Below are 15,808 nucleotides of genomic sequence, written 5' to 3' on the forward strand. Positions count from 1 at the left end.
GAAGGACTTTGCATGATGGAGGATTCCCAGTCAGCCGGCGACTGGCTTTGGAGGCGAGGTTTGAAATGTGGCTTTCCCAGGAAAGGTCATGGCAGATAGTGAGACCCAGAAGCTTGAAAGAAAGGACTTCTTCCAGAGGATTGTTGAGAAAGTGGATGGGGGGATTTTCTAAACGGTCCTTTCAGAGAGACATAGTGAGAGTGTGAGATTTGTCAGGATTGAAAGACGTGTTGGACCAGTTTGTGATTTTATCCAGATCTGCAGTGAGCGAAGAAGCTGCTGCTTGCCGGTCTGAGGGATGACAGATGGTGCGGCAGAGGGTGGAGTCATCAGCAAAGAGATAAAGAGGATTTTCCAGAGAGTCCGAGAGATCATTGATGAAAACCAGAAAAAGAACAGGGCCCAGAACGCTACCTTGAGGAACTCCAGCCTGCACAGGAAGAGGGGATGAAAGAACTCCATTTAGGGCCACACGTTGACTGCGACAGGAGAGGAAGTCTGCGAGCCATGAGTGGAGATGGCCTTGGATACCATAGGAAGAGAGTTTGGTGAGCAGGGCAGGGTGCCAGACTGTATCAAAAGCACGTGATATGTCCAGGGATATGTCTCTGATTTCATGTCTGGCATTGAGGACCTCCATCCATTGTTGGGAGAGCAGAAGCAGCATATCCAAGGTCGAGTGACCTGGTCTGAAACCAAATTGATTATTGGAGAAGTGGAAGGATTTAATGTCTGAAGTGATGATGGATTCCATAACCTCGCTGATGATTGGGAGAAGGCTGATTGGTCTGTAGTTTCAAGGATCTGTTTTTGCATCTTTTTTGTGCAGGGCAGTGATGTTTGCTGATTTCCAAGCAGATGGTAGATGACCTTGAGCAAATGAGAGGGTGGATGGAACAGAGAGAGGGTGAGAAAGAGTAGAGGAGCAGGTTTTTCGGACACGTGGGCTGTTGCCGTCTGGATCGGTTGCAGAATCTGAGTCGCGGTTTGACAGCAAGCTCTCCACCTTGTCAGGAGAAAAAGACACAGAGTCCAGGGTCTGTTGGTTGCGACTGGGTAAGGTGGGAAGAGAAAGTGATGGGTTTTGGACACAAGATTTCGATGCAAACACCGAGTTTAGGCATTCAGCCTTTTCACATGCGCTATCAGCAGTATGGCCATTTGAGGTAAGGGAGGGGATGGAGGGGGAACATACACCAGAAACAGATTTGATTAGATGCCACCAGGATTTTGAGGAGGGAGAGAGGTTTGAGAGTTCAGACTTGAGATGAGAAAGATGTTGTTTTCTGGCTCTCCTGAGGGTAGACACACACTTGTTCCAAGCTTTATGGAAGGAACTGAGATTACCCTCAGTTGGGTTTGCTTTCCATGAGGAAAAGGCAAGTTGTTTCAGGACAACTGCCTCGCCACAAGCTTCAGTGAACCAAGGGTGGGAGGAAGGGTAGGACAAATGAAGACGAGAGGGGATAAATCTGTGCATGAGGGAGAGCAAGTTTCTTTGAAAGGATTCCCAGGATGAGTTGATGTTGGATAAGTAGCGATAGGAGACCAGTCTATAAGTTTGAGGGCTGCTTGCTGCTGTTTGGATAAGAAGATAGAAGTTGGTCCATGTTTTCGGATAGTGAGGTGTAAATGGAGTCATCACTGTTAGGTGGATGGTACAGTACACATATAAACATGAGGTGGGAGTGAGGGCAGTGCATGGAGAGTGAGGAATAGTCTTTGATGAAGAGAGCAACTCCTCCACCAGGGCGAGGCTCAGGTCTGTCAAACCGGAGGAGGGAGTAACCAGGGAGAGATGTCCGGTTATTTTGTCTGGAGAGATGTCCGGAGAGGGAATAACCGGGGAGAGAGTGTCTTTCATGAAAAAAGATACTTGGGAGTCAGACATGTCTTGGGAGAGGAAAGTTTCTGTTTGGCAGATTATGTCTGGTTTGCCAGTGGCAACCTGTATGTAAAGATCTGAAAGGTTTGAGCGAAGGCCCTGGATATTTGAGGTCCACACTGTTAATGAAGAGGGAGAGGAGGAGAATTTGTGTGCAGGGTGTGGGAGGGGAGGGGAGGGTAAGACAAGGGACGAGGGGGGGAGGTAAGGAGGATTGTTGAAAGAGTGTGGGGGATTTCAGAATAGCTAGGGGAGGGGGCCGGATGAGGAGGAGAAAAGGCTCTGTGGTGCTGGTGGAGAGGGGGCAGAAGGCAGTTGAGGATTTGAGGAGGTGAAGTGAAGAGATGGAGGTGTGAGGGCAGTGGAAGGAGGCAGCTTTGTGGATGGGAACGGGGGGGAACTTTGAGAAGGGTGGGTGAGGGGGGTGAATGGTGGGAGAAGGGTGAGTGGGGAGAGTTGGCCCAGTCACATCTTGACGATTTAGCCAGCGTATGCCGACTGATGAAAAATTTGTCTAAAACGCTGGGACACATCGAATACGTTATGGGTAAGTTTTGATAACATTGAGAGCACGCTGAAAAACACTGCCATACGTCGTTGTACGCTGGCTTTCATCGTTGTACTTTTCGGTTGTCCTCAAATTTTCCATGCTTGAAATTTTAAGACTTATGCCAGCGTATGACTCACACGTTCCGCATAACGCTGGCCATAAGTTGTAGGCACGTCACGCGATCGTTGACACACGTCGACACACGTTACTTGTAAGGTGCTCATAAGTCGAAACACATCAATGTAATGGTTAGCGTCAGTGTTCCAGACTCCCTGGTTTTTTATTTATTTATTTATTTTTCTTCCTTCTTTCGGTATGATGGTGATTTTGACACTTCGATTTCTAGTGCGGTTATAATATAATGTAATTAATAGGCTGCCGCTCAATGATTTAAATCATAACCGCACTGTACACTGAACACAGTCATACCGAAGAAAAAAAAAACCGGGAGTCTGGAACACTGACGCTAACCATTACCTTGACGTGTTTCGACTTATGAGCACCTTACAAGTAACGTGTGTCGATGTGTGTCAACGATCGCATATCGTGCGTACAACTTATTCCCATCGCATGTGGAGCGTGTGTCATACGGCAAGTACCTCGTAAAATTTTCAACATGTTCAAAATTACAAGACGTACTCCATTTAATACGACGGATGATAGCGTACTTTAGCGATCTATTCACGCATACCAAACCTACCCATACCGTATTCGACGTGCGCCAACGTTTTCGACGCATTTTTCAGAGGTCGGCATACGCTGGCAAGATTGCCAAGGTGTGACTGCGATGTTGACACTTCCATTTCTGCGGCGGTTATGATTTGAATCGTTGTGCGGCAGCCTTTTAATAGGCTACGTCACGAGTTCGTCGGCGATGCGTGCAGCGTGCTATGCATAAGTTAGACTATCGTTGGGCATCGGTTGTGTAGGCCGACGACAGGTTCAGCATTCGTTGGTATAAGTTATCTATAACACAACGAAACGTTCTGTGTCCGTTACTAATACGTTATGCCTAAGACAAAGTCGTTATGAATACGTCCGAATCTTTAAAAAAAAAACATCAAAAGTTCAACGTAAGCCAGTGTTTTACATACATTTTAATACGTTGCCATTGCTGGCTAAAACGTCAAGGTGTGACTGGGCCTTTAAGAAACTATTTACTACATCCCATTTTGAGCGTCATCCCATCTTATGTAACTTTTCTCGATGTATATTGTGTAATTTGAGCTTTATGTTGAATGATGAAAGGTAGAGCGAAGAAAAGGAGAAAAATCAATCGACCTGAAAAAATTCATCTATTGAATTATGACTTGGGGCACCAAAATGTATGCCTTTCTTTGCCCACAGGAGTATGACTTGGCAGAATCACGCCGCCTTCAGGACCACATGGAGCTACAACAGCAGTTTCAACAGGAGCTGGAGAAAGAGAAGCAGGTGCATGATACACTAAACTGTACTACACACTATTATATGACTTCATAACGCATCGTTTGTTTCATATGCCTGGTGTTGGCTTAATGGTTAGGGTAGTGGGCTTGGGATTTGAGGATCCTGAGTTCAAATCCCACTCGGCTGTTGAATTAATACCAGGTGGGGCTAACTCAGCCTGTCATCCCTCCGAGGTTGGCAAAATGAGTGCCAGCTTGCTGGTGTCCTGTGTCGGAGTGACGACCCGTCCAGGATTGTACCCAGTATCGAAGGAGACTGCTTAGGCAGCACCAACGCTCTGTACAGAGTATGGTCCTGATGGATGGATGGTTTGTTTCATGCTTAATTATCTTGCACACACCATGGTCCAAATGTCCTGTTACTCCACACGAGCAAATATTCTTTGCAATTATGTTCATAGGGCTGGCAGGATGGCCGAGAGGTATGCATACTCACCCATAAGTTGTCCATTCTGGGTTAGAATCCATACCAGCTATAAACTCTCATCCCTTGTTTCGGAGGGTGATTCATCAACGTGTCTGCTGTCCCTTGGATGGTTGTTAAACTGTGCGCCCCATGTGCCGTCATTAGTTGGTGGACGTTAAAGATCCCATGATGTCCTTCGTGAAGAGTTGGTGAGCTTTTGCCAGCACTATGACAAATTCCAACTTCCTGCCCGAATCAGCAGAGGGCACTGCATCAGTGCCACAGCTGTGCCCTCAGCCAATGATGCTCCCCCACAGCGTTGTGCTGCATACTAATGAAGAAGAATAAGTTATATTCATGACGTTGGTTTGTTGTGAATTAGAAACATGAATGTATTATAACAATACACAGGGTGGCCCAAAATCAAGAGATAGAATTTGGGCTGTTGGACTTCAAGAATTAATTTTTACCTTATACTGTATATTATTTTAAATATGCATTATTTTCTTAAAATTAATTGCCCCTCCTTTCTTTCCAGATAAGTAATGACAGCAAAATTAACAAAAGATGAGAGAATGGAGCTCGTTTTGATGAGTTACGTCGAATCAAAAAGTGCCTGGAAGTTAATGGCCAACAATTTGAACATTTGCTGGAATAATTTATTCTATCAGTGGTAATGTCGCATGGTCATCAATTAGTAAATAAAAATTATTTTTACGATCAGAAGGCATGTTTTTTTTTAGTCCTTACATATATCATTTACTTTGTACAATATTAGTTGAAGTACCCAGCGTTGCCTTGGGAAATTCAATGAAATATGTATTTAAATATTTCCTGCATGACAAATTGGGGAATGTTGGCTTTGTTGCTTCGTATGAATTACCAATCCTGGGCTTTGCAAAATGTGCATGGACCGCTTTCCCTCTTTTTATTGATTTTATTTTTTAAATACAACACATCACTACAACCTCAACATACGATCTTTACAAAACATGTGACTTGATCGCTCCTGGAAAAATCCCAGGCAGTGTATAAGAACATATTCCATGGGTGAAACTGCAGAACTTTTGAAAAAGGAAAAATGAGATTTTCCTCGGGAGGTCCGGGGGTACTAAAATAGTTAATGTATGCTCCCCAGAAAAATTTTGAAAAATTGATGCCAAAATATGCATTTTGGGGGTGATTCTGTCCACATTGTAAACTATGCAAATGAAACTATGCAAATGAAACAAAACCAAAAAACTATGCAAATGAAAGTGATACTTGGGGAAGGATTTTTTTTATTTCACCTGAACATTCATTGCTGGAGCATGGTGTTGGTTTAATGGTTATGGTGGCTGGCTTAAGATCTCAGGGTCTTGGGTTTGAGCCCCTCTTTACTTCTGTTGAATTAACACCAGGTGGGTTGTCTCAGCCCGTCATCCTTCCGAGGTTAGCAAAATAAGTAACAGGAGGTGTAGTCTGTGAGGCACATTTCGGGAAGGCACATGTGTAAGGCACGGCCCATTGAGCCGATGAGTTCAAGGAGGTGTCAAATAGAACTCCCAGGTCCTGAACTTGGGCTGGTGCTGGAATGGGAAAAATATTCATGGACTAATCATGTAAGAATAAAATTCATACTTGTTCCTACGTAATGCAGGTGTTGGCATTTGGGAATACGAAGATGCAGTTCCCAGAGTGCTACCCATGCAGAGATGGAGTTGAGGTCTCTTTGCATAGTTAGTCCCTCCCTCGTGTTACAGATGAGTTTCACATTATCGGCAAAGAGCACGCATTGGCTGACAAGGTAGTCGGACAGATCATTCATGTAGATTATGACTAGGAGGAGACTGATGACAGAGCCTTGAGGGATACCACTCGGTGCATTAGCCCTGTCATAGAGGACATTATCAACATGGACTCTAAACTACCGAGAGGTTAGGAATGCAGCGAGCCATTCCTTGACAATTTACCAGGTGTCGTCCACCAGACTGTGGTTTCCTTGGGTTAAACTGAGGCGGTCCCTTCGGGTGGGTGCCTGGAATGTCCTATCCCTAAGAGAGGATGATCACCTGTCTGTTATCATCTGAGCTCAACCCTTTGGACATCGGTATTGCAGCACTCTCTGAGGTTTGGAGACTGGATTGCGGTGAGATAATGGTGGGTGGTTACAGCTACTATTGGTCTGGTTGCTCTGATGGTTACCATACTCAAGGAGTTGCTGTAGCTGTGTCCAAGAAGCTGACCCCAATGATAATTGAGGTAACACCGGTCAACGAGCGTATTATGAGACTAAGGATTCGTCACTCCTTCGGTGTCATTTCCCTGGTCTCTGTCTATGCTCCAACTGAGGCAAGTGACCTCACCGTGAAGGACACATTCTACGCCATGCTCGAGTCTGTGGTGGATCAGTGCCCCAGACGAGATACACTTCTAGTCTTGGGGGATTTCAATGCATCGACTGGAACTGATAGGGATGGTCAGGAACTATGAACCAGAATAGCACTAAGTTCCTTGACTTTGCAAGAAGTCATGGACTTAGTGTGGCTGGTTCATGGTTTCATCGCCCACAAGCTCATCGCTGGACTTGGTATTCCAACGCTGGTGGTGTGGCAAAGGAGATTGACCATGTCCTCATTGACGGTCGCTGGAGGATGATCCAGAACTGCAGGGTCTACCGGAGTGCTCAGTTCCTCAATACTGACCACCGGCTTGTTGTAGCAACTTTAAAGCTGCACCTTAAATCCTGGAGAATGGTACCATCCCAGCCTTGACTGTATGTTGGCAAGCTCAAGGATGAGAGAGTAGCTGAGGAGTTTGCGAACAGGCTGAGTGGACATTTGGGGGGTCTGGGTGCTTTGGGGGTTCCTCAAGAGTTAGCGAGTGCCTTCAAGACCACCGTCCTTGATGTTGCCAGTGGATGTCTTGGAACTCACCGTATGGCAAAGAAGAATTTTGTCACTCAAGGGACACTGGATACCATTGACCAGAGTCGCAGGGCCAGGCTGAATGGCAGAGCTGAGCTGTTCAGGAAGCTGAGGCGTAAAACTGTACGTGCACTAAGGGTGGACAAGGAGGCCTATGTGCGAGGAATCTGAGGGGGTAGAGCATCACCTGTGGACAGTTGATTCTTGTCCTGCTTACAAGGGGAATTCGTGGATTGCGTTCATCCAAGCCCATCCCTCGGTGCACTGCAGTTAGAGCAGAGGGTGGTAAGCTCTTGACAGAGGAGTCCGAATTGAAGGCCCGCTGGGCCGGTTACGTTGAGCGGTTGTACCAGGCTGATCCACCAGCTGTCGAGTTGGACGTCAAGGGTGTTACAATCCCTGTTGCTGACCCTCCAAGCAACTGTGGTCCACCTTCGCTTGTGGAAACACGGGCTGCGGTGAACCGGTTGAAACAGGGTGAAGCTCCAGGGATCTGCAGCATCCATGCCGAACTTCTCAAGGCTTGTGGAAATGCTGCACTCATGTCGTTGCATGCAGTTTTGTGCTCTGCCTGGAACACAGGCATCATCCCAACTGATTGAAAGAGGGGCCTTGTTGTCCCTCTCTGGAAAGGGAAGGGTGATCGCCAAGACTGCAACAACTACCGAGGGGCGACGCTGCTCTCAGTGCTGGGCAAGGTCTTTGCTCGGATAATTATTGATAGGGTTCGCCACCATCTGCTTGAGCACCAGCGTCCAGAGCAGTCAGGCTTTACACCAAAGAGGTCAACGATTGACCGTATCCTTGCTCTTCGTGTCCTCACCGAACGCAGGCGAGAGTTTCGGCAGGGGCTGCTTGCAGCCCATGTTGATCTCTGTAAAGCGTTCGATTCAGTGAATCGAGATGCCCTCTGGAGGATTCTTGGTCTTCGTGGGGTGCCACCAAAACTGATCGATCTGATGTCTGAACTATACTCTGGTACTGAGAGTGCTGTGAATTGTGGTGGTACCATCTCTGACTTATTTCCATTTGTTACTGAAGTTCGTCAGGGGTGTGTACTTGCCCCCACACTTTTCAGCACTTGTTTGGACTGGATTTTAGGGAGGATGTCGGAGAGATCAAGCTGCGGTGCATCGTTTGGGAATGTCAAGATCTCGGACCTTGATTTTGCAGATGATGCAGTCATCTTTGCGGAGACGTTAGATATACTTTTGGGGGCCCTCGAGCTGCTGGGATTACGGGTTTCTTGGGTCAAAACTATGATCCAGGCTTTTAGTGACATCTTGGATGCTGCTGTCCTGTCTGTGCCTGTTTGTGGTGAGGATGTTGAGGTCGTGGAGAGATTCACTTACTTGGCAGTGATATTCATGTCTCTGCTGGCTGTGAGTCAGAGGTCAATAGACATCTGGGTCGGGCCTGGGGAGTCATGGATTCACTGGATCATGGAGTGTGGCACTGCCGGTACCTGTGCGGGAGGACGAAAGTCCGAGTCTTCAGGTCCTTGGTGCTTCCAGTCTTGCTCTATGGATGGGAGACTTGGACTCTGACCAAGGATCTGAGACGGAGACTTAATTCCTTTGGTACCAGGTCTCTTCGGAGAATCCTTGGCTATCGCTGGTCGGATTTTGTGTCCAACGAGCGGTTGCTGAGAGAGACTCGGATGAGATTTGTTACCTGCATGGTCCGTGAGCGTCAGTTGTGGCTGTATGGACATGTGGCTCGTTTTCCTGACGCTGATCCTGATCACCAGATTCTCTCAGCGAGGGAGTCTCGTGAATGGAGGAGGCCAATGAGCTGACCACGTGCGTCCTGTTTGCAGCAGGTTTTCCAGCATCTTAAGGAGATGTGGATGGGCGTGGCATCTGCCTGGGGGAAGGCCAGACGGAGGCCCCTGGAGTACCGGCGGAAAGTGGACGCAGTGACTTGCTGTTCTGGCCATGCTCCCATACATGACCTGACCTGACTCTAAACTACCGAGAGGTTAGGAATGCAGCGAGCCACTCCTTGACAATTCTTGCGATTCTGTATCTTGTAAGTTTCTTGATGAGAAGGCGGTAGTTGACCGGGTTATCGATTGAGTTGGTGTCATGTAGCATATAGATTACTCTATGACGAAGCCATGCTGAACATTGCAGAAAAAGGACGAGTCTGTCAAGTACTCGGTGATGCTCACTTCACGAGTCTCTCCATAACCTTACACAATACACTCGTTAGGCATATGGGGCGGTAATTCATGACCTCGTCCTCTTGTGGATCAACATAATGACAGCAACCTGCCAGTCATTAAGAACGTTTCGACGAATTAACGTGTCATTGAAAATATACTCCGAACCACCGTTTGAACCACTGACCTTCCAGACTCAAAGCAGATCTGCTCCAACCATTACAGTAATGAGTCTGGTCAATAGAGATTCCACACGTTACACATTTATGCCAATGAAAGCCTGTCGATGATCATTTGTGGACTGGCTTTGTTGCCAAGATGTGTCTTCATTTCAGACAGCCGTTCTGGTTCTGTACTAGTCCTCTTCAACCAGAAGGAAAACGTGTTCAACATACTGTTTGACAAACAGCACAAACATCAAAACTTTTGCAGCTTATTTTTTGGTTCGGAAAATATATATATATATATATATATATATATATATATATATATATATATATATATATATATATATATATATATATATATATATATATATGTATATATATATATATGTATATATATATATATATATGTATATATATATGTATATATATATATATGTATATATATATATATATGTATATATGTATATATATATGTATATATATATATATGTATATATATATATATATGTATATATATATATATATATATATATATATATGTATATATGTATATATATATATATATATATATATGTATATATGTATATATATATATATATGTATATATATATATATATGTATATATATATATATATGTATATATACATATATATATACATATATATATATATATGTATATATGTATATATATATATATGTATATATGTATATATATATATATGTATATATATATGTATATATATATATATATGTATATATATATATGTATATATATATATATATATATATATATGTATGTATATATATATATATATGTATATATATGTATATATGTATATATGTATATATGTATATATGTCATTGAATAACTTGCGTGATGGGGTAATAGGATATGTAAAGCATTGTCTTTTCACACTGAAGCTTTCTGCTTTTTCCATTGTAATGGATGCTAAATTGTGAAAAAAGATACCTCGTGAAATTGACTGGTTAAGGTTATTTTTTTTGGTGTACCACATCTAGTCTCAAGGGAAAGCATGATGGCAGATGATAGAGGAGTATACACAGACTGACAGTGGTGGGAAGCATATAGACACAGACAATGCCGAATTGGCAATGGGACAGAGGGAATCTAGGTCAGTGCACAGTTCAGGGCAAATTTACCGCAAAGACAAACTCTCAGGCCAACTGTTCAACAACATTGTTTTCACTAGAAAAGTAAAGTAACGTAGTAAACATATTGTGTAATATGCCTAATATGCCTGCAATATACTGTACCTGTGGATTGTGAGACTCCATGCTGGCAAATGGATATTGAATCCCACGTCTGTCCTTATCATCACCGTGTCAATGAAGTGGTTCAGAAAGGGAGAAACTAATGGGATCGGAGGAGGTGGAAAGGGTAAGGTATGGGGACGTCGGAGTGCTGCAAAGCCCGGTGGAAGAACAAAACTCCAAATGTTTGAAAAAAAGTTGAAAAATGTTTTTGACTTGTTTGTATGAATAATGACAAGAAAGAAAATAAAAGATGGAATAATAAATAATTTATATCACCCACCCACTTTATATCATGAGAAACACCCACTCCCTTTGGGAGCATCTTGGGAGGGAGGATGGAGGGGATAGTGGGGGAGTTGGGGCAAATATATTTTGTGCCACGACTAATAATCCCACCTGTCTGCAGCAGGGGTCAGTAAACTTGCACTGTGACACTTGTCCTTGCGAAAACCAAGTCTTCTCCTCTCACCCCTCCCCACTTTGATTGGGGGGGGGGGTGGATGTTTTTTTTTTTCCTTTGGGCCCAGACCTGACCCTGGTTACTAACAACATGTATGCAAAATTTGGTGGAGGTTGGCCCAGTCCTGTTTTTGTCTATGATTTTCAGATACACACACACACACAATATGAGGGAAATAATGTAAGATACTCAAATTGGATATCAATCGATCTGATTTACCAAACTCTTCACAGAACGTTGGTGCTGTTGATGCAGTTTCTTGGCATAGGTTGTGCTGGGTGGTTTGCCATTGCATTCCCAGCAGTCAGTTAGGACAGGAGTTTGTAATTTGTTCAGTATGCTGGCAATATCTTGCAAACTCTTCGCAAAGGACACTGTGGGATATTTAACGTCCAACGGCTAATATTGGCAAATGGGACGTCAGTTTATTGTCCATCCGAGGGACGGCACACACATGGATGAATCACCGTCCTGTGAAACACCGGGATGACAGTTTATAGCTGGGTCGGGATTCGAACCCTGGCTAGACAGCTTAGAGGTGAGTGTGCATACCTCTTGATTATCCTGCCAGACCCTTGTACACATGCCACACTGGCTTATTATCGAAATAGTGTATTTTGTGGAGATTCTGTTGCGATTTAAAAGCATATTCAAGTGAGTTATTTTGTTGTTAAAAACAAAATCGAAACGCATTTATTAATTTTTTTCTGGCTTGGTGCCACATATTTCAATGCCAGCGTTCGACATTACCGCGTCGATTTTTCCGAAGGTAGATCAACAGGTGAGAGCTGCATTGCTCAATGGAAAAGCAACTCGGGTTCAAACTGTGCCAAGCCAAGATGCGAAGCAAGTGCAGCTGAATCATTGTAGAACAGCAGCAAAAGCATATATCTTGTTTGCCAACCACCAGTAAAAAAATGACATGTTCGCCATTCTCCAGACACGATTCACCACTAATCGCAAAACAAAAATGAAATTCAAAAATATGTCATAAAGTAATGTTGTAAATAATTTGAATTTCAAAAAAAGAAATGTCAAGTTATTCGTCAAAAGTCATTATAATACTCACTTCAATCTTACTGACTCACATTGCTATTTCTAAAATTACTAACCACTTTTATATTGTAATCTTCCAGATATTTCTATTAAAACCTGGAACTCTGTTGAACGGTGTATTCTAAAAAGACCTGGACAACTTTGGTTATTAATATAATTAGTACTACAAATGATTCAATGATAGTCTTTGTTTTATATGATATCGAAAGTCATAAAGTTTTCTTTATTTTCAGATCTGGTGGTTTAATATGAAAGAAAATGGCGACTCCACAGGCGAAAGCTCAGTGTGTCGAACGGTTCATCGATTTCAGTGTAATTTCTGACACCAAGTTCAGTGTAATTTCTGTACAAGGTATGGAAGGAATCCGTCATCGTGGGATTAGTATCAGAGAGTGCTACAAGAGGTTTAAGGAGAATGGAAGTTGTCAGAAACAGAAAAGCACTGGTCGACCAAGCATAAGTGCAGCAGACGTTGAACGAGTGCGTGAATCATTTCAACAAAGTCCCAAAAAATCAATTTGACATCCATCCAGAGAACTGGGACTACCAACCACCACTGTACACAGGATTTTGCATAAAAGACTGCAGATTTATGTCTATAAGGTGCAGATTCTGCAGGAGCTCAAATCAAATGATGGACCCAAACGCATGGAAATGCTCAGTCGTATGGAGAATGACAAAGATTGCCTGAAAAAGGTCATGTTCACAGACAAACCTTGCTTTCATGTGTTGGGGAAGGTCATTCAGCACAATGTGAGGATCTGGGGCTCTGAAAACCCCCACATGGTCATTGAACGCATATGCGACATTCCAAAGGTGAAACTATGGTGTCGCTTTCTCCATGGTTGCTTGGTTGGTCCGTTTTTCTTTGTGGGGGACACACTGACCTCAACAATTTACATGAACATGTTGGAAGGATTCACCTTCCCACAGATTGAAGACTTGAAACCCGATATCATTTTCCAACAGGACGACACTCCCCCTTATTAGACCTTAGTCGTTCGAGCCGCCCTAAATTAAAAATTTCCAGGTCGCTGGATCAGTCGAGACGAACCAAGCGCCTGGCCCTCATGATCACCAGGTGTAACCCCTTTTGATTTTTTTTTCTGTGGTTGTTTGTCGAAGATGTTGTCGACAACACTAAGGTGGCAAACATGCAGGATCTTCGTTCTCGGATCACAGCTGCATGCACAGTGGTGGATGCAAATGTTCTGAGCCGAACATGGCAAGAACTCGTGTACCGCCTTGATGTGCTGTACATGACAAAAGGAGCTCACATTGAAGTGTATTGATGGTGTGCATAAAACTTTATGAGTTTCTGTATCATATAAACCACCGGGTATCATTGTACCATTCGTGGTACTAAATATATTAACAACCAAAGTTGTCCGGGTCTTTTTGGAACACCTACATGGTGTTTCAAAGGTCCGGAATCATAGGAAATCTTTACTATCCTCACTATAATTCTCGGACCGGTGTGTGTTTGTTTGTTTGTTTTGTCACGCTACTTCGCCGACAGTTCTGGCCCGATTACATCCAGACTTACTGCATAGGATCAGCATGACCTGAGTGAGTGTATTGAGGTGTTTTATCTTTTCTGGTGGTCTTTGGGGGGTGAGGTGGGGGGAGGGGGGTGGAGGTAGGTGATGTAATTCTCCATGTGAATGTGTATCTTGTAGCACCACCTCCAGGTGGGAGAGGGTATTAGAAGTCTCCAAGTCTCCACCATTTCCAGTGCAGTATTTCTGACCCCATGTTTTCCAGTGCAGTGAGGTGTTTTGAATTATAAACAATGGATATGTTTTTGCTTCATGCACATAACCAGGTTATTTTAATTTTTGGGGAGCAAGTGAGGCAGCTGTCAGTTGCCTATATACCACCCAAATAAAGGTATGTGTCAGAAGAATGAGCAGAAAGGGCAGGTACTCTGCTAGTATTTTTACTTTCTTTAATTTCCTTTTTTTGAGACGATGCCTTTGAGGTGGATAGGACGTCGTGGACAGATATAATGGCCCCGACGTTGTCCATATTTAACGCCTCTCAACTTTTTTTCGTTGGGGACACATGAAATCAGTGCTGTTCATACCGTGAGACGACATACTATTGAAGACCTGAAGAATGAAATCAGAAACTAATGTGCTAAAATCGATGTGCCAATGTTAAGAAATGTTCAAAGAAACCAAAACCAACATACAAGAATTGATACGTGTACGCATGCCAGAGGCTTGTTATTTCATCAATTAATATTGAAATAAAATTATAATACAAATATCCCGACAATTACAGACTTTTTAAACACCCTGTACAATGGAACCTTTAATGTTCACAGGCAAGTGAGAGCAGACAAGGCAGTCAACTTGAAAGACAAGAAGGCAGGTTTAATTACATCTAATTCCATTGACAATTGACCTCAATACCAGAAACAGGTACTTTTTTTTTACTGACCTGTCAAGAAAAACAATAGGACCGTGCGTCCTGAAGCTCACCTGGATCGGTAGCAACAGTCACTCAAATCCGCCGAAAAACTCCTTCGACCCTGATTTGTTTTTAATGCCATGAACAAACTTTGGCATATCACGAGTGATGAAGGTTGTGGTCAAGTATCATTGAAATTGTGTGTGTAGTTTGGAAGAAGAGAGCAAATACCTCTTTTGTGGGGTCAAATACCCCCACCCCCTCCCTGTTGTCTCTCTCAATGTGCGCAGATTTTGATGCGGTCAATACACCTTCATTGGGCATCACATATGAAGCTTGTGGTCATGTTTCATCAAAATGGTGTTCTAGTATTTGCTTCAAGCGATAATGACTGAAGTGTTCACAAACTCTCACTCACTGATTTACCAATAGACAATTGTTCAATTGGAAAAGCTCACCGGATTAAAGTCCTGGTGAGCTAAAAATGAAAGAAACAAGTTCTGTTCTGTTGTGTAGAGCAGCTTGGCTGACAGGGAAGTTATAATTTCTTGGAAGCACAGCTGTGCTGCTGATGCTGTGCTCCTCTACCAGTACACTGGTACTCATTTCACCAACCTCAAAAGGATGACAGGGTGAGTCAACTCCATCTGGTGTTAACTCAGCAGCCAACAGGGCTTGAGCTCAAGGCCCTAAGATCCTAATCCAATCTTTCTAACCATGAAGCCAACACCAGGCTTAACAAACAAGTCAAGGTACTGAAGTACATTAAAAAAGTCTGTAGCCCCCATGCCAAATAAATAAATAACATATCCTCAAGCGCGCAACATTGCTGAGGTGCCTTTGATGCTCGGCGATGCCGCTGTGCAGCACATGGAGACAGAATTGTGAGGGAGCGGTGTAAAATGATTGATTTAATTGTGTAATTAAAAAAAAACAATCGTAAAATAATTGATTTATTAATTGTTTCATCAATAAATCAAAACTACCATTTACAGCCAAGTCACTTGTTCACCATTGTGCCCAAATATCAGATTCCTTGCTCAAAAGGTGCCCGAGATATTGTCCAGACGAGAAGG

At 43.5% G+C, this 15,808-nt stretch overlaps 1 protein-coding gene across 2 annotated transcripts in view; it reads left to right on the forward strand.

Moving 5' to 3' along the window:
- LOC147032753 (differentially expressed in FDCP 6-like) overlaps positions 1–15,808 on the forward strand; it is a 213,829-nt gene that overhangs the window by 82,400 nt on the left and 115,621 nt on the right. For both annotated transcript variants that reach the window (XM_085870623.1, XM_085870624.1), the window contains exon 9: positions 3,783–3,869. In XM_085870623.1, the coding sequence (XP_085726749.1) occupies positions 3,783–3,869 (87 nt within the window). The remainder of the gene's footprint in view (positions 1–3,782; positions 3,870–15,808) is intronic.

This window comes from Eptatretus burgeri, chromosome 2 (genome assembly GCF_056783735.1).
Source record: "Eptatretus burgeri isolate ZD-2024b chromosome 2, Ebu_testis_v1, whole genome shotgun sequence".
NCBI classification, from domain to species: Eukaryota; Metazoa; Chordata; class Myxini; order Myxiniformes; family Myxinidae; genus Eptatretus; species Eptatretus burgeri.